The sequence below is a fragment of the Megalops cyprinoides genome, chromosome 6 (assembly GCF_013368585.1).
Source record: "Megalops cyprinoides isolate fMegCyp1 chromosome 6, fMegCyp1.pri, whole genome shotgun sequence".
Lineage (NCBI taxonomy): Eukaryota > Metazoa > Chordata > Actinopteri > Elopiformes > Megalopidae > Megalops > Megalops cyprinoides.
This window is the reverse complement of record NC_050588.1, coordinates 37,455,519-37,475,400: the sequence shown is the minus strand read 5'-3', so window position 1 is coordinate 37,475,400 and position 19,882 is coordinate 37,455,519. Positions and strand designations below refer to the sequence as shown.

General features: G+C 45.1%; 1 protein-coding gene across 1 annotated transcript; it reads left to right on the top strand.

The window, feature by feature from the left end:
- Positions 1-12,455: 12,455 nt before the first annotated feature.
- Positions 12,456-18,233, top strand: LOC118779165 (keratin, type I cytoskeletal 18-like). The gene is made up of 7 exons (XM_036531115.1): positions 12,456-13,035; positions 15,961-16,043; positions 16,151-16,307; positions 16,517-16,681; positions 16,939-17,064; positions 17,259-17,479; positions 18,048-18,233. The coding sequence occupies exons 1-7, from the start codon at positions 12,538-12,540 to the stop codon at positions 18,079-18,081; spliced, it is 1,284 nt and encodes a 427-aa protein (XP_036387008.1). The 5' UTR covers positions 12,456-12,537; the 3' UTR covers positions 18,082-18,233.
- Positions 18,234-19,882: the final 1,649 nt, after the last annotated feature.

Below are 19,882 nucleotides of genomic sequence, written 5' to 3'. Positions count from 1 at the left end.
ACGTTGCGTGTTTGTGTTGCGTGTTTCATGTTCATAATCATCGCATGGAAAGGTCAGTGTGTCCTGATTGATTGTGAGAATTCAGTGGTCATCACCTGTGGGTTGGTCTGCAGAGTCTCATGTGCAAAATTCACCACCCCTATGGCTATGCATGATTCACCCATGATACAGCGGTGGGGTTTGCTCTTTCACTGTGTGCCGATATTGAAAGAAGCTTCTGGAAGCATATCACCAGGCTGCCTTTGCTCAGAGATAACGCTGAATGTAACTTCTCACTGGACTGAGTAGCGGAAGTCCCAGAGGTCAGCCTGAGGTGTGGTCCTCTCCTGCTGCCAGCTCAATGCCAGGCGGAAAGTGCACAATCCCATCGGGTCCCACCTGAAACCTTGGAGAAAACAAGACGCAAGAAATGATGTCAGACCCTAATCCAGCCTTCAAGGTCACAGTGAATGCTGCCCTTGACTGATTGTAGGGTTCCTTCCCAGAACGAGGAATGTGGTCTTACAGCGCCATTCTGTTCAGATATAGGTGTTAGTGCATGCACACATCTGCCTCTTATGTGTGTATGTATGCGTGTGTATGTGCATTTGTGTGTATATGTGTGTGTGTATTTATGTTAATGTGAGTATATGTGCGAATGCATGTATATGTATGTATGTATATGTGTATGTGTGTTCATATGGGTGTGTGTTTATTTATGTTCATGAGTGTATATATGTGAGTGTATGCATGTATGAATGTTTGTATGTATGTACGTGTAGGTTTATATATATGTGTGTGTGTGTGTGTGTGTGTGCTTGTGTGTGTATACCAGTGTGTGTGTATGTATGTGTATTTATGAGAACAACAGTGCAGAAACTCGTTGTTCCTCTCCAGCCGAGGGGGGGGGGGGGGAGCGCTGGCTGATGCTGAGGGCTGGGGATCTTGCCTCGCTGACAATGTGGTGGAGTCCTTCTTATTGGGTTCTGATATGTTAAACCGAGTAAATGCATAGACCCCATTGTTCAGACAAACATTCTCAGTTTATAATTTTCACTGTTTGTTTTTTGTGTTTTTGGTCTTTCAGTGCATTATGCTACTGTAAAATCAAATTACAGAATAAAGCAGTATTCAAAACTTTCATTCAGCAGTATTCAACACTTTTCAACACTTTTTTGTCTTGTGTTTTTGCTGGTGGAAACCCAGCTGATGTGTGTAGTTGAAAGCATTATGGCAACACCATGGAGAGGATCAATGTCAAATAGATTTAGATTATTAATTACATTGAGTAACCTCTCACAAAGTTTAGGAATAGAGCAATGACTCGTTCGTGTTTGTTTTAAAGCAATGCATGGCTCATATAAGGAGTAATTTTTATGTCTGTAGTGGGTGGGCTTGTGTGCTTGCATGTGTGTGTGGGTGTGTGTGTGTGTGTGTGAGAGAGAGAGAGAGAGAGTATGCGTGTGTGTGTTTGCATGTGCGTGCATGTTTTGGTGTGTGTGATTTTAATCAGATAGTGTGGGGCTTGATTTATGGCTGTTGGGGTACCTGTCCAATCCTTAAAGTCCTCAGAAGAAACGTTCAGCCAGACTCCATGTTCGGGCTGTGCGTTGCGTAACCATGCTGAAGCTAAATTATATGGTGGTGTTTTCTTATTCTCAATGCACAGAGGAATTTCTTACAGAGGTAGGATGTTACCCTTTTTCTCCACACAGACCAGCAACCAACATGGGCCTATCTTCAGAATAATCTCAGTGATGATCAACATGGAGCTGCTATGAAAACAGAAGCCATGCTACTGCTTCCTGGCTGCTTCCACTTGTGAATACAAATATTCTGAAAGGTGCCTTCACATTTTAATCATAAGTGGGCTTATGGGAAGAACGTACAGGTTAGCTATTCCTGTGTTTTTTTTTTTTTTTTCTCAGATTCTGAAAAGGCCCTTTCTAATTTCTGTCCATTGTGTTCCCACAAAACAACTTGATTGTGTGCCAAAGCATTACAAATAAAGAAATGTCCTTATTTTACAGAACGCTGTGATTTTTAAGATTTACAACTTCTCTCGGGCTGAGTCAATATTTGTCACATCAACCAGAATGAATCGCAAACTAGTGCTCTTTTAGATGAAGTGTGTGATTACTCTGTGTGACCAAAATTGCAGATTGTTCTTACTACTTCAAGAACTGTGCAGGGCAAAAAAAAAAACCCTCTGGTGAGTAAAAGAGGGCAGACACAGAAACAGTTTGCGCACAGGCATAGATGGAGAAAAACACGAAGACTCTGCGAAATACTTGAGCGAGCAGTCCGTGGTAGCCTTTGTGCCGCCAGCCTAGATTTGGGATGTTTTTGCACGGCTCGGTCGGATGCCTGCAAGGGGCTGAAATATTTGAACACCAAGCCTTTTGTCCCGGCCCGGTGGAGCAGCGAGAGGTAGGGGGTTTGGTTTGTGTGAAAAGCTCGCAGGTATGACCCACAGCGAAAGGAATGTGCTGAGACGGCCAGGCGTGGCGGGAGGGGAGGACAGCGAGGAGGGGATTACCGCGGAGAAGAAGCAGACCTGCAGATAAAGACGGGCCGATTGGGGAGCGCACAGGGCGTGTCCCTGTCCGCAAACGGACACCGCTGATGATGTTATGATCGTTTAAAAGTCTCTCGGCTGAGCTTGTTGCGTGAGACCTGCTGCATACCACCAATGTGATCCTGACATTGTGTCAGCAGGACAAATAAACTGTGGAAGAAATAGTGTGATTCATTTTTCATAAGTTAATTCATTACGTTCCCAAGTTTTAAAATGGTGTTTACAGTTATGTTCATTTATGAGTCCATAATTTACTAGACTGATTGGTTTATAATACTATACAGTCTATATGAGATGTGGAGAAGTGGTTAGAGTGTGGGTTTATGGATCAGGGGCCTCAAAGTTTGGAGGGACAATTTTTGTCCCTTCAGAGAGGTCTACCTGAACTGTTTCAGCTCTTCATGCAAGAAGAGGTCAAAGGCTTCACAGAGTATGTAATGTGAAATATTACAAGCATTGCACATTATATGTACATATGCCTGACTAAGGCTCTGTTAATCGTAAATGAATGTACTTGTTTTTTACTAAAATGGAAATTGATTTGTTTGTAGATGTATCCTTTTTAGGGCTGCAGCTGTGGACAATTTTGATATTTTCTTTATTCCTGTTTAGAAGGCCATGCAAAAAAAGCCCTAATGTATGTGGTCTTAAATTTCAGTTAGTGTTACCCTTTTAAAGTGGCTGAATCACTTATTTCATCTTTTAAAAATGCTGCTGCTTCAGCAAATAAACTAGCGCTTCCAAGGAAGAAACTGGAACAGTGACTGCTTTCAAGCTGTTTTTCATGGAAGGAGAATGGGTTAACTAACCAGAGAAGAATGGCTAAGAGACTGTGTGTGTGTGTTTGCGTGCATGAGGAGTTTGGACTGAGATCTGAGGGAGAGGGAGGGAGAGTGAGAGAGGGATCGTACCAGGAGTGAGAGGGATTGTGGGAGTGAGAGGAAGGGAGGTTACCGGGGCAGGGGGAGTGGGTAGGTAGGGTGTTTTTCTTGCTACAATAACGTGTCATGCAGATCATATCTGTAGTGACCTGTCCCCAGTTCATTTTACTTACAACATACATGAAAACACGTTGAAATATCTGATCCCATTCCCAAAAAAAAAAGAAAACGATGCGGAATATCAGAGATTTAGGGCTTTGATATCGCTGACAATAATCAAAGAGAAGTGAAATTTATCAGGTGAAAATGCCTCCCTTTGTGTCAGGTGATGACTGAGGAATGAGCTGCTGTATGATGGTACACTCAGGTGATGATGGAGTGAAAAAAGGTAAGGGGAGGAAAGGAATGTTGCCCACATGTAACTTTCCTGCCACGCCCCTCCCACTGCACTTATGTAACGAATAACAAGAGATTTAAGCCCCCTGCTGGTCCAGAGGTGTCTCTGAAAGGTCTCCCTACAGAACATGGCTCCGGTATGCGAGTGTGAGCGTGCTGTTGGTGGTTATGTTGAAGTTCACAAACAAACCCAAAGCCAGACAGTAGAACAGGCACATGGGTGCTGTTTCCCCAGGCTTTTGAGGGCTTTAACCTCATCTATTCACATACAGAAGCAGATCTGTGTAAAATTTAACTTTTTTATATTGCTTCCTTTTTAGGGCTCTGTATTTTTGGGATCCTCTTTGCCACCTTTGTCTTTGTTTTTTTGGTTCTTTTCATCCTCTCTGTCCTACGCAAGTTTGACCCATGTTTTCCAAAGTACTTTTTGGCAATTCACTTTTCATTTTACTTTTTTATATGACTTCCATTCGAGAGCTCTGGTTGTCTGGGATCCTTGTTGCTACGTTTGACTCAATTCCTTTTGATGTTTTCATCCCGTCTCCTTGCATTTTTGAAGCATGTTTTCCGTAAGCACTTACTGGAAATTCTCTCTTCTTTGGATGCATTCCTGTTGCACCTTTTTCCTCAGCCACAAACATGACAGAGCAGATGTCCACAACAGACCCAAGAACAGCAATCAGACACTGTGGGTGGGCCCCGCCCATATATTAACTGAGGGATTATATTCCCAAGCATCAATGACTGTGTTTGGGTCAGAGCACTGGACCCTCTGTGTAAGGGGTGTGGGCTTAGATCTCTGATTGCACTACAGTTCATATCCTTATTTCTTTATTTATATATATATTTATTATTTAACTCTTTATTTAAATCACTCCAGTAAAATCCAGCTTCAAACGGGTGACACCAATGTATCCAGTTGCTCTCTATCAGGTCATCAGTGTACGCATACACCCTGGAATCAAACTGTCACACTAACGCATCACTGTGGAAAGGAAGACCACAGAGCCACAAGGACTCGTCAATGAAGGTCTGACTCAGCCAATGAGTCAATACATGCATCTCTTGCGTCACCCAGCTCATTTTATACTTACCGCTTCAGTGTAACTGCAACCAGGTGAAGCACTGCTGAACTGGGTCTGAAGTCTACTGTAGGGGAACCTCGTGTCATTCCACCTCACGTACCAGAACAACAACAACACAACAGTTATTTAATATGATGTATTTTACTACCAAGGTTATTGAAAAGGTGTACAGAGGGTTTCCAGAGGGATTCAAATAGTCAACAGAAAAAACATGAGGACCAATTGGAAAAACTGAAAAAAAAAATATTCCTTGACCCATATCAAAGAGGGAATTGAATGAAACTACAGGAAAATATTTCAACACAAGAATGAATGCTACACACATACATGTTGAATGTTTCCATTCTGTAATGGTCGTCATGGTTGCGGGTGACTTCATTGTGGTGGTGTGGTGGTGGGTTGATGTGATTCTGGCAGCTGGACACCTTGGCAGTGGAGTATGTTCAGGCCTCGGGCCTCTGGGTCTCTCATAAAGACCACGGCGGTTTGATTCCAGTGTTTTATTCATGAGTTCAGCATCAAAACTGAGTGAGGAATGACCAGAAACTGAGGAAAATGAGAAACCGCACCTGTATCAGCTTGAGTAGGATTAGGCCTATTCTCAAAGCAAACACACAACCGGTCAGAGAGTGGGCAGCATCGGTTACAGAACACAAGGTCGCGGAAGGTCATCCCTAAGCATCGGTACCCACAATCAACTTCTTTTGACGCAGTATTATCTGTTGTGATACACAGTTCAACAATTAATTAATAATTAATTCCAGTTTTCCAGCCTTTAGTTTGACAAGCAAAACAACAATGCGTTCCTCTCAGTTTGCGGAGGCCATGTGTCTCTCTATCACAGCTCAGGACGTTATCCACTGGGTGGCTGGAATGTAGTTATTTCAACATTTTGATATGAAGGAATACTCCAAGGACAGGAGTGTAGATGCAGTGGGGATGCCTGATTGGCTCATAAGCTTGTTAATTTGTCTCTTAACTTGTTTTGGTTGACTCATTCCGGCATTCTCTGTGGTGCTTGTCCTGTCTATTGCCGTGCTTGTGTAAACAAAGCACATTTTTTGGTTCTTACACAAGGACCAATGCAAGGTCATAGCAATGTGTTAGCCCCAGGTCCCGTCCCATGCTAGGACAAAGTCCCCCTCAAGAATGAGGGGCCTCTTTGGAGAGGAGAGAGGGAGAGGGAGTGTCTGTAGGCCCTCTGGACTGCAGCCATGCCTTAACACGCACCAGATCCCCAGGTCAGTGCCGCCTCTCGCTGGTTAAAGGTCACCGCTGCGGAGACAAAGAACAGCTGGACTCAAGCTGTTCTTCCCACAAACACATACAGGCAGTCACACGCATGCGCACATACCACATAGAGGTATGTGTGCATGCTCATGCACATGTACACACACACACACACACACACACACACACACACACACACACACACAAATGCAGATGCAGATGATGCACACACACACACACACACACACACACACACATACACACACACACACATACACACACACACACACACATATGCTGTTCTCAATCACAGTATTGCATATTTGCTTCCTGGTGAAAGTTAGTGTTATTTTTCCTAACAATGTGTTTTCGGAGTGAGTATGTACGGGAAAGGCTGTAACTGGCTCTGAGGTGGCTCACTTGGCCAGGCGCTCATCTCGAGAGCATGGCTCTGAGGTGGCTCACTTGGCCAGGCGCTCATCTCGAGAGCAGGCTGAACCCTACAGATCAGGGATGATCCCGTCCGTGTAATCAGCCCAAAATGACCAGGAGCCCACAGTGGCGGAATAGATTAGATTTGTTCCGCCAGGGATAGGGGTGGGTATCCTGACTGGGCTTTTATTCTGGGGCTTATTCTGAGTGAGTAAACATATCCAGGAAGGTGTAAGAAGGAAGAGCTATGCTGCTGGTGCAGGGTGACTGTGACAGGGGAAAGCCTGTGAGTGCTGTCTGGAGGTCAGGCCCGGCGCTGCGGGGGTGCTTAGGGGTGCATTGCGCACCTGGACGGACCTCAGTGTGCCCCCAGTTGTCTCCTTATATTAATGATGTCTACACAGTATTTATTACTTTTTGTGCTCCCCCCTGGATTGCAATTGCACCCCTCTGTACTTCTCCTGGCACCGAGCCTGCTGGAGGTCCACCCTGGCAGAGAGCCCTGGGAACACACACTCTCCTCGGGTTTCTGGGAAACTGCAAGATTTTCGGTTTTCTGCTGGCTTCCTAATCTTGGGCTGTGTTCTCTTCTCTGTGTACCAAGCCAAACATGTTGCAAAAAAAAGACTTGCATTACAACTTCCAGTTCCTCACGTATTAATGACCTGAGGCATTTAGACTGATTGCAGATTCAGTACCAAATTTCAGTGTTTTACTCTTGAGAAGGGTAGCTTGAATTAAATTTAACCTGAATTAATTCACTTTAAAACAATTGTATAGATGGGTCTTTTGCACACAAAAAAAAAGTTGGCGAGAGAGTCCACTTTTTTGGAGTCTTTCATATTTAAGCACATAAATAAAGAAAAAAAATTATTTCAGGTCCATGGTAAAAACATGCCATCCTAAGACACAATTTTGTTTCTCTTTTTGTGCTAAAGGCTACTGTGGATGAAATGCCCCAGAGAGAAGGCAGCTATCCTCCTGCCTCGCACACTGTTGAGGTGTAAGTTTCACAGTTTGCCCTCTATGAAGGCGGCCCATGGCAAACGCACAGGGAGCGACTGTCGGCACCGTGGGAGGAATGGGAATGCGTTCTGCAGTGAAAGGCCGCGGCACCGAGAACATCCTTCCTCCTGTCATTCCTTTTCCTGCACATTTACCTCTGCATGGGACTGGCTGGCACCATTTCCACTGGGGGGGGGGGGGGGGTCTACATATGGACTGGATGGCACCATTCCTGTACAGGAAGGGGTGGGGGGGGGGGGGGGGGGGGGTTTCTCCCTATGGACTTGACACGTTACATTACATTATTGGCATTTAGCAGATGCTTTTATCAAGAGCCACTTACATTGGTTACAGTTTTTTTTTTTTTTACAACAACATCCATTTATACAGCTGGATATTTACTTATATTTACAGTTAAATACCTTGCTCAAGGGTACAGCAGCAGTGCCCCAGCTGGGAATCGAATCAGCACGAATCAGTTACGAGGCCTACTCATTACCACTATGCTACACTATAGCTGGCACCATTCCAGCTCAACAAGAGGCAAGGTCCTACCTATGGACTGGGGAGCACTATTTTTGCCCAGGGATAGGGTGGGTGTTCCTACGTACAGCCTGGCTGTCACTATTCCCCCTCAGGTCAAGAGTGGGGATCTACATGGGACTGGCTGGCACCATTCCATCTCAAGGAGAGGGGGGTTTTACTTGGTACCGTTTCTCGCTAAGTCTCCTCGTGTAACATATCTGCGTCGGTTACGTATTCACCCCTGTGTGGACCCTATCCAGAACACTCCCCCTGGTAAGCCAGCAGTGCTGAAACTGTCCCGGCAGGAATACTGGAGTTATGGTGATGTTTCCCTCAGGTCCCAAAAAGTTCCAAAGATCAACAAGAACTTTAGCAGAACTCAAAAAAAAAAAAATTCTCAATGTCGAGTAGTAATGGTTCAAAGTATTTTGGAAATTGCAAATTCCAAAAACAGACTTTTGGAAAACACAAAAATGCACATCTTTGCATTCTGTGTACACTTCAGTAAGTTGCTTCATTTCACATAGATGTTTTCAAGAAGTTGATGCCAGTTTCCTATGTTTGCACTTCACATGTGTAGCAAATGCAGTTGTCTTAATTTAACATTCAATAACCTGACCTTTATTGCCAATAAAAGGCATAACAGGTAAGCGAGAGTTTCTCTGTTTCTCTCTAACAGAGAGAAACAGAGCTGTTTTAGGAGAGAAAGTCTGGTGCTGGAAGAGGGAGTACATTTTTTTCAGATGAGGTAAGAGCAATCCTTCTACTCTGGCCCATGATGGATTGAGACACACCCGTTGCTCGTCTGACCCTTCTCTCCCTCTCTCCCTCCCTCTCCCCCCCCCCTTCCCTCTCTCTTTCCCCCTCTCTCCCCCTCTCTATCCCTCTTTCCCTCTCCCTCTCTCTCTCTCTCTCTCTCTCCCTCTCTCTCTCTCTCTCTCTCCCCCCCTCTCTCCCACCCTCCATGCATGTCATTTTTTAAATCTGTGACGTGCACTCTCCTTCCAAACATCAGGGGACACAGGCAATTATGAATAAAACAAGCTTTTACTCCAAGAAATTAAGAGAACGTCGGTCTGCCTTTGGCCTTAATGACTGCTTCATGGAAGACTGTCTGTTAATTTTGGGAAGAAATTTACGTTCCTCCTTTGGAGCAATAGTAAACTCCACAGGGGCTGACAGGGGCTGTCCTGGGCTCTCCCTAATTCTGCATTCCAGCTCATCCCAAGGATGTATTATCAGGTTGAGGTCAGGGGTCTGTGCTGGCCAATGAAAAGTGCCGATGTCCTTCTTTTCAAATCATGCATAGTCACATCTGTAACCACACCCATTGTCCTGCAGTCAGATGGAGTGTTGTGTGCCTCTTGGCAGGACAGTGTCGATGAGAAAAGAGATAAGATGTCCTGTCAGAAATCAAATGCTGAACATACAATTAAATACTCCATTTAAATTTCTTTCCTCTGTCATTTACCGCATAGCAAGCTGTGATTTAATGTGAAAGTCTTCAGGATATTTATATATAGTGGTATTTAATTTCTTATAACAGCTCTGCACGGCTATGCTAAATTGCTGTTTCTGTAAATTTCTGAGAGTTCTAGTTTAGCAGTTTCTTAATTTTGAATTCTGAATCAGGTTTTCAGTCTGGACTGTTCCTTGACTGTTAACTGCTACCCAGCGAATGTTATTAATTTGCAAATACACTAAGCAACACCATCAACTAAGATCTGGTCCTGGGTGTGTTCTTTAGCATTGCAGTGTCAGTGCTAGTTGTGTTTATATGATGACCTACTGCCAAAAAGTTGCCTTGTTATTCGTGTGTGGCAAACTGCACCTTTAGTTAGCAGTATTAGCTAGTTAGCTAACAACTTGATTCCAAACTTAACAAAATTCAAGTCCAGACAGCAATTCTTTCAAAATCTTATTTTCTGCCATTCAGAGACCAACCCATGGTTTGAGAGGTCAATAGTTCACTTATGTCACTATCAGAGTTATCACGGGGAGATAAACTGAAAAAGTGCACCTCATCTTTCCAGTAATGCTTTCCAGAATCAACTGGCTGAAGAATGCATTGTCAGGACTTTTCTTTGCTCAGTCACCCCGCCCTCCTACTCCACAGGCCAATTATCCTGTGCCCTGTGCATCTCCTTCCAAAACCACACCAATAAACATGCAGAACTCAACAAGTGGGCGGGACAATGGACCGACACGCACGGCTTAACCAGGGCTCCTGCAGCTGTGCACATTAAAACAGTTACCCTGTTTGTTAAACTTTACCACCTCAAAGGGTAGTACCAAACTCAAAGGACAGTTTCATGTCCTAACATGTAATGATGCCTAACACAATGTCTAGGGTCTCTGCCTTTTACTGTATGCCATCTTCCACTTTTCCCTAGCTCCTTAGTCCGTCAAACAGGCGATGGGGAGAGGAAAGATCGGGTGGATGCACTGCCAAAAAGGATTTATTTCCTCTACTCCTTTTTACACTGTGTGCACTCTAGTTTTGGCCTCGTTCAGAAATCTGCCTGGTGCAACTGTCTGAAAACACACAATAAAGGACAGAAAGCTTAGCCCCTTTCCCCTCCTCTGGCCCTTATCTCCCAGGAATGCAGTATCAACTTACTGGCAAGAAAAAAAGAATGTGAGGAGAAAGAGAAGGGGAGAGAGAGAAAGAGAGAGAGAGAGAGAGAAAGGGAGGGAGGGATAGCGAGAGAGAGGGAGAAAGAGAGAGGGAAGGAGAACGAGAGAGAGAGAGAAAGGGAGGGAGGGATAGCGAGAGAGAGAGAGAGAGAGAGGGAAGGAGAACGAGAGAGAGAAAGAGAGAGAGAGAAAGGGAGTGAGGGATAGTGAGAGAGAGAGAGAAAGAGAGAGGGAAGGAGAATGAGAGAGAGAGAGAGAGAGAAAGGGAGGGAGGGAGAGCGAGAGAGAGAGAGGAAGGGAGGGAGAGGAAGGGAATGGGATTTGAGGGAGATTGTGTTGTACTGGGGTATTCTGTTTCACCATGTAAATGCCAGGTCTTTTCTCGCAGGAATCTCTGCACATTTTGATTGTCCTTGCAGGATGTTATTATTCATTTGAAGAGAAATCGGTAGTGAACTGATTTACTTGGTACAGTTATTCCGTTCATAAATGTGCTTTGCATACAGTAAACATTTCCATAAGGCAGTAATTTCCTTGCTTGTGGGATTCGGGCTCGTGGTTTTACCACGATGAGTAACAGCGTCCTGTATTTTCCATCCCCCCACAGCAAGAGCGTGACTCGGCCAAAATGTTCTTTTTTTTGCCTGGGAACTGCAAAGTCCACTCCACTAAATGATTTCCACTTTCTCCTTCAATGGGGAGGGCAGCATATCACACATCCAGACATTCAACTGAAAAAAAGACAGAAAAAAATGTAACTCTCAAAAGAAACCCTTATTTGGACACAAAGTTGGATGTGGACAGAAGCTGTTAAAATATCCAGGGTTCTCTGCAACAAGGTTAAATGTGCAAGTAAGAAAGTCTGACATCAGCTCTAGATTAGGCTTTCCAAAACATGATACACTATCAGATTCAAATACAGTAGCATTAAAGGGCATGTTTGGTTTATATTGCATTGCTGAGGCAATAAATTTCTCAAACTCCCGTTTAATCAGCATCCTGAAAACCGGTGTCAGCGATTCTCGTCATTTTCTGTTAGTTTGTAATCGTTATTGAACGATCAAAGTTCCCCTCCCATCTGGCCTTTTTGTGGATGTGTCCGTAGTTCTTAGAAGAAAATCACACTTTTAGGACATAGATCTTTAAAAACAAAAGATAGAAAAAACATAATTATATAATGTTATAATGCATCCTTATCTGCTGTAACTTTGTGGTCTCTTCCTTTATCTGTCATCCTTTTTATTCCTTTATTCACTTTACTATTATGTATCTTTTCTATAGTTTGTTCCTTTGTCTCTGCTTTTTATTTATGACAAACGCTCTGTGAAAGGTGAACTCATATAAGTTACAGGTCCAGCCAATTCAGAGCAGGATAAAAAAAATACCTTTATGTTTGTCTTTTGTTACTTGTGCAAATGCACTTCAAGAACAGACACAATGATCTGCATTGTGTACACAAAAACTGTACCGGTTTTATGCATATGTACAAAAAAAAAGCGTAAAATATCAGCACTGAATCTGTTACATGTGCCGAATCCTTTGGAAGGACACACACAAAAGAGCGTCAGGGAGGTTGAAAGGGGTAGAACATGTGAGAGGGGGGAGGAGGGCAGGAAACAGGAGGGGCATGGTGGGTGTGTGGGTGGGGCACCGGAGCCCAGCGAGGGAGTAGAAAACCTCCCGGTCTCTCTCTCTCTCTCGCTCCCTGTCTCTGCCTCACTGCAGTCCAGTCCTGACCGCCCCTCTGTGTGCTGCTGTGTTAGCTGTTAGCGCTCCCTTCTCCGGCGACATGAGCATCAAGTACAGCACCTCTTATTCTGTGCGCAGTGGCGCCGCCATGCCGTTTGCTGGCATCTCCGCCAGCCGCGCCGTGCCCGCCTACCGGGCCGCCAGCATCCACGGCGGGGCCGGGGGCCAGGGGACCCGGATCTCCTCCGCCTCCTACTCCGGCCTGCGCAGCAGCGTGGCCCCCGGGGCCTCCTTCTCCTCCTTCCAGCTGAGCGCCGGCGGTCTCGGCCTCGGAGCAGGGGCCGGGGCCAGCGCCGGGGTCGGCGGCGCCGGGGTCGGCGGCGCCGGGGCCGGAGGCGTGGGTTTGATCCTGGGCAACGAGAAGGGGGCCATGCAGAACCTGAACGACAGGCTGGCCAACTACCTGGAGACGGTGCGCAACCTGGAGCAGGCCAACAAGAAGCTTGAGGTGCAGATCCGGGAGGCCCTGGAGAAAGGGGGACCCGACGCTCGCGACTACAGCCGCTACAACACCATCCTGGAGGACCTGCGCAAACAGGTGAGAGAGAGAGAGAGAGAGAGAGAGAGAGAGAGAGAGAGACAGAGACAGAGACAGAGAGAGAGAGACAGAGAGAGAGATACAGACAGAGACAGAGAAAGAGAGAGAGAGAGAGAGAGAGAGACAGAGACAGAGAGAGAGAGACAGAGAGTGGGGTGGGGCAAGCCCAAGCTGAGAGGATGCAGACGGGTGACCAGGATTCTAAGAGGAACTTTGGCACAAAGTAAAAAGCATTAAAATAAAGTAATAAGAGAATAAGTTTTGAATGCCCCACATGCAGGAAGAGGAAAGGAGCCACGGGGTCTGAATCTACAGGTTGTGAGATGGACTAACTGAGCAAGCAGCAAGTAGACAAAGTATAAAGAACAGATTTCGCTAGCACTGGGCAGAAAGGAAGTAAAGGGTAAAATGAGACTGAGGGAATGAAATGACATGGGACCCGTTTCAAATACATGGTTACAGCTCAGTAGATCATAGTGTTTTCAGACTTTTAAAATATCGGGTGTCCTTTCCCTTCTTTCAGTTCCGTGTAACACATTTACAGTCAGGTTAACTGTATCTCTGTCTCGGGGGGGAAGGGCTGGGTGGATTCTCTCTGGCAGACAATGGGGAAAAAAAGCTTTTCAGCAGAAGCAGTGTTTCACAAAGTCTTCACAAAGACTCTATGTTTAAGTACCCGATCCAACTGCAAAACAACTCGGTTAATTTTGCACGTATTTTAATGCCATGTATGTGGGAACGTAGGACCTCTGATAATTATCTATGTTTACTTCTTTGCTATGAGTTTATCAGTACTTCATCTGTGGAAGAATGTGAAGAGAGTTGCTATAGAGACAGTAATGCAATGCAGTTGTGCAGACCATAAGGAGATGATGTTCTCCTTGTGCGTTGAATCTGTTGGGTGGGACTTTTGGGAGGGAATTTTCCAGCGCCCTCATATACAATGAGATAAATGTTTGTAAAAACACAGAATTCAATGTTTATTATCTCTTTAAGCCTTATAGCACAATGTTTTGTCAACAATGTTCTTTTTCTATTTAAGGAACACCGTAATTTCAACCAAGTGCATTTACAAAATTGAACATTTCACCGCATTATGGTCTTATCTTTAAAAAACAGTTTTTAAATTCTAAAATGGGAAATTTTATTTAATCATCACTGTATAGTATAGTTATCTCTTTATGAAAAGTTAAAAAACACACACGCTTTGCAAAGGGAATAGGTTTATGAAAATACAACATTTTCTCAACCAAATAAACATTTTCTCAACCAAACCTAGTGCTGAAAATGAAAAAAAAAAACAGGGCCAGCAGTCACCTTGAACCATGTGTAAGGATATCAAAGACATTCCATCCTGCCAGTTTACTTTTTCTTCTGGTCTGTTGAGCTCAACTCGGAAATGACTGATATGATTACAAGGAGGAAAGCCAGTGTGTATACAACAATAAGTTAAACATTCACACCTGTTTAAAATTCAAAGGTATGGGAACCTGTGGGTATTAAGTCCAGATTATTGTATGCAATTTCCACTGGCTGCACTTATATACTGCAGACACATACTGTACCAACTGTTTCCTCTGTTTTAGTCCAGGACATGATTCATAACTAAGAGCACAGTTTGGAAAAAAAAAAAAACATTTCCCATGCTTGGAGCGGCAGGAAACCCAACCCTGCCCATGACTAAGACCTGTTTAAGGCCTCATTCTGGGCAGAGAATCCCAGATTTCCAGCTGGAACGTTTTTAAGCAAGCAGTGCAGGAGAATACTTATTGCATTCATTAAATTTACCATTTTATTTGCAGTTGTACATCTGTGCCATCGGAGCCTTAATTACACCACTGAATCAGTTATCACACTCGTTTGGCCACGGAGGCCTGGATATGAAAAGCATGTGCCACGCAGCCCACAGCCAGCAGCTCTTCTTTGAAAGTTCCGATACGGCACAGTGAGCACTGATTGGAGGATAAGCTCCTCTTTCACTCCGAGGAGCCACCCAACCCAGTGCCTACAGGACCCCTGGGTGAAATAAACCTCATCCCAGCGGAATGAGGCCAGTTATGTCCTAGTCTAAGTCCCAGATGGCTCATGACACAGGCCGTCTCTGGATCTCTGATGCATGCATTACATTACACTGTATTGTCATTTAGCGGATGGTCTTATCCAGAGCAATTTACACAGGTTACAATCTTTACACGTTATCCATTGATACAGCTGGATATTTACTGAGGCAATTGTGGGTTAAGTAGCTTGCCTACAGGTACAACAGCAGTGCCCCAGCAGGGAACTAAACCAGCAACCTTTCGGTTACGAGCCCTGCTCCTTACCACTATGCCACACTGCCGCCCCTCCGACAAGAACCTCTTACAAGAGCAACAAACAGTGCTCTAAAAAGTCTGTTACTAATCCTGTAGCAAGGCACAAATTAGCGGTTCAGTGGCTTTTCAGACTCATATGGAAACATTTGCTCTTAAAGTGAGCAGTGAGTCACGCTGGGGTGTGTCAGAATAGGGTTGGAGACTTTGCAAAACGAAGCGCCTCACATTCTACACGTGCCCCCCCCACACCCCCCACCCCCCTTCTCCCAGGCCTGCGCAATTCATTCACTTTCCAAAACCCACTGTGCGTACTGACTGCAGAACGCCATTTCTGAGCACTTAGGCACTGAGGACCTGTGCCGTCTGCAGCTCACCGTATATGCTGTGAATGTAGGCAGAAGAAAGGTCATAAATGAACAGTCAAATGATGTTAGGTCACACTATTTATGATTAATGTCACAGTGGGGGGAATTTTTGTGACCATTTGAGGTGTTTGAATCATGTTAATAATGATAATAATAATAATAATCTGAATAAGATCAGAGCATCAAATAAGATAAGCATCAAAGATTCTGCTGTCACTCAGAATGCCTCTTCACCTGTCTTCCAGGTGTTTGATATGACAGTAGACAACGCCCGCCTCGTGCTCCAGATCGACAATGCCCGCTTAGCCGCGGATGACTTCAGAGTAAAGTGAGTAATGCCCGTAACACACACCCCGTAACACACACTACAAAGAATCACTGCACACCTGTTACAAGCGAGTGTGCTGGAGTGTGACTGTGTCTGCCCGCGTGCAGGTACGAGTCAGAGATGTCCATCCGGCAGTCGGTGGAGGGCGACATCGTCGGCCTGAAGAAGGTGATCGATGACACCAACATGGGTCGCCTGAATCTGGAGAGCGAGATCGAGGCGGTGAAGGAGGAGCTCGTCTTCCTCAAGAAGAACCACGACAACGTAAGCAAGTGTTCGGCATTCGGGCAAAGAGCTTTTCCACTCAACTTTACTCAGCTTCTAGCACAGTATTACAACAGCCCAGGGTTCATTTCACGATAACAATGGGGATTAAAATATTTGGTGGTAAAACCACAGACAAAAGACTGAGTGCTTCACCCCCCCGTACCCCCCCGTTACCCCCCCCCACCTCCCCCCGCCCCTCCTAATAGGAAGTCATGGAGCTGCGTAACCAGATAGCGCAGTCAGGTGTGCAGGTTGACGTGGACGCCCCCAAAGGACAAGACCTGAGTCAGGTGATGGAGGACATGAGGGCGAACTACGAGAAGATGGCGCTCAAGAACGCAGAGGAGCTCAAAGCCTGGCACGAAACTCAGGTACCCCTCCTCCTCTTCTCCCTCCTCTGTTGTTATTTTTCTTTATTTTTGGCTTGTTGCGGTAATTTTATTCCTTGTGTTTGCGTACCAATCCAAATTAAAATGGAGACTAAACGAATATTACTGAATTTAATGTCAACTCCTCTGTATATCACTTAGAAATGATGAAATGGAAACGATTTCATACTCATGGCCTGTAATGACCTGTTTGGGTTTCTCAATGCCTCCCTTTCTCTTCCCATCTCTTTCCACCCCAGATCTCAGATGTGCAGGTCCAGGTTTCTCAGAACACAGAAGCTCTTCAGGGGGCCCGAACAGAGATGGGTGATCTGCAGAGACAAATACAGACGCTGGAGATTGAACTCGCATCACAGAAGAGCTTGGTAAGACACTTCAATGAAACAGAGGCACTAAAAGCAGACAATATGACACAGGACTATAAACGTGATACCCCTGGCTTATTATTTTTGTACTCCTTGTACTTAGGGGTATGAGATAGCGTACTGTGGTTATGTCAATGTTTGCGACTGATCAGTGGGACTCATGGCTCACCCCTCTACTCCACCCCCCCCTGCAGAAAGCCTCTCTGGAAGACACCCTGAGGGACACAGACCTGCGTTACAACATGGAGATGGAGAAGTACAACTCCATCATCCTGCAGCTGGAGGCAGAGCTGACCCAGCTGCGGGCCAGCATCCAGCAGCAGGGCAAGGAGTACGAGGCCCTGCTCAACATCAAGGTCAAGCTGGAGGCCGAGATCACCACCTACAGGAGGCTGCTGGACGGGGGGGACTTCAGGTGAGGCCCGGACGAGAGAGAGAGAGAGAGGGGGGGGGGGGGGGGGGGGGAGAGACAGACAGACAGAGTGAGAGAGAGAGAGAGAGCGAGGGGGAGAGAGAGAGAGAGAGAGAGAGTGCGAGAGAGAGAGAGAGAGAGAGAGAGCACTTGCAGCGGGAACTGTGGGACAGGCAAAGATATTCAGATAGAGACACATAAACTGTGGAGGGCGGCAGTGTGGTGTGGCGGTAAGGAGCAGGGCTAGAAACCAAAAGGTTGCTGTTCCATTCCCCGCTAGGGCACTGCTGCTGTACCCTTAGGCAAAGTACTTTGACCATCCAATTGCTTCAGTAAATATCCAGCTGTATAAATGGATGAAAATGTAAGTTGAGATAAGATAAGAGCATCTGTTAACGGATGATAATGAATGAATGACTGACTGACATACTGTAAATACTGTGAAGTACTATGAAGAGACAGGAGAGCTGGCACCAGAGGACCTTCCACAGTGTCACTGACTTCACAGCAAACTACATTCACAGACTGTAACGTAACATTTATTCATTTTGAACTTTTTTGTTGTGTCCAGGCTTCTAGATGCTCTCGATGAGGTGAAGGCATGAGGGCAGTGAAGGGGAAACTGATGTCTTTTAACAGCAAGCCTGGTTGCCTGGACAACCCAAAAAAGCAAGCAGAAGAATGTCATGAGCTTCTGTAACCCTTTAACTCCCATGCTCCAGAACCCCTGCCCACATGTCATACCCTCCCCCGCTACGCTGCGTCCAATAAAATTGGATTTTCTTTTTCACTTCAAACCTGACTCCTGTCTTTCATGTTTTTTTCTGTTTTTTTTTTTATTTAAAGATAATATGACTGACCACAGAGAGCTCAGCTGTGCAGACGCATCTGTATAGCTCAATGGACAATGAATGAATGGCGGATCATTTCTGAGCATACAGAAAACCCATCGGTATCATTTCTAAAACACACCGAGGCAGATGCTACGTATATGAAGATATACAGAGCATCCAGGTAGTTCTTTTGGATCTGTTAAGCACTGCACTGGTGTTCCAACAGCTAGGACATCCTTCTTTTGTATCTCAAGAGCTTCACGGGAGTGGTAGAGTCGGTGTGTGCGAAAGAGAGGTATCAGGTGATGTTCGCTGTTTATGGCTTAAATCACAAACACGACCAGTTACATGAATGGCTTGATCACGTCACAAATGTGAAGGAAAATGAACTCACATTAATATTTCACAGCAGGAGGCTGTCAAGGAAACAAAGTAGCAATAAACAGAGTGCAAAACAGCACAGCAGTAAGCACTAAAAATAGTGTTTTGCAAGGGGAGCAAAAAATAATACTGTAGATATGATGGAGAAGGAGACAGCAGGCTTCTTCAGAGTTATAGAGTTGTAGAGTAGTTGGGTGCTGTTTGGTTCTTGGGACAACAGCGTGGTGTAGTGGGAGTGGAGTAGGTGTGTAACCGAAAGGTTGCTGGTTTGATTCCCTGCTGGGGCACTGCTGTTGTACCTTTGGGCAAGGTACTTAATCCAGAATTGCCACAGTAAATATCCAGCTGTATGAGTGGATAAAATTGTAACCTATGTAAGATGTTCAGGATAAGAGCGTCTGCTAAATCACAATAATATAATGTAATGGTTCTTATAAAACCTCTCTATCAACAAACTAATGACAGTAATTGGCTCATATTTTATTTATTTGAAATGATTTTATTGGTTGTAAATGTCTGCACTCTGGAATTTGCTCCTCAACAGGTCTGATGTGTTTGTTTCAATATTACGATTTATTGTGAACAATAAGCAAGTATGAACTCTTTATAACAGCTAATAATGTCATTACCCTTCATACAGGAGGCAATAAATACAACATATTATTTAAATGTAACATATATAATGAATTTATAAGTTTTTTAAAGCCTCCATATTTTTATATACAAGCAACAAAACATTGCCAGTTTTCCCTGGGTTATAAATATTGGCTTTTGGGCAAAGTTCTTTGCGGTTTCATCTTCTGACATGGTCAGGTTTTTGTTTCACTTGTGTTTATTGGCATCTTATCTATTGCACACACTGCGCCCCGGTCAGTGCAGGGTCTGGTCAAAGTCTGGGAGACGGAGAGAGTCAAGGTACGGGGGGGGTCAAGGGACAGAATCGTGGAAGAAGGAAGGGGAGGGGGAATCCGAGTGAGGGGAAACTCAGGGCCTCTCTCGCCCCCCTCTCTCAGTGGAGGGAAGGGGTGGAGCCGACATGTGCTTAATGCGCCACTCATACGCCAGGTGTATAAAAGCCCGGCTTACCTGTATCTGTCTCCCAGTCCGTCCATGCAGCTCTGCTCAGCCCCTGTGACCTGGACTCAGCCTCGTGTGCAATATGTGGTCCGCGGCATCTCTCCCAGCTACGCCG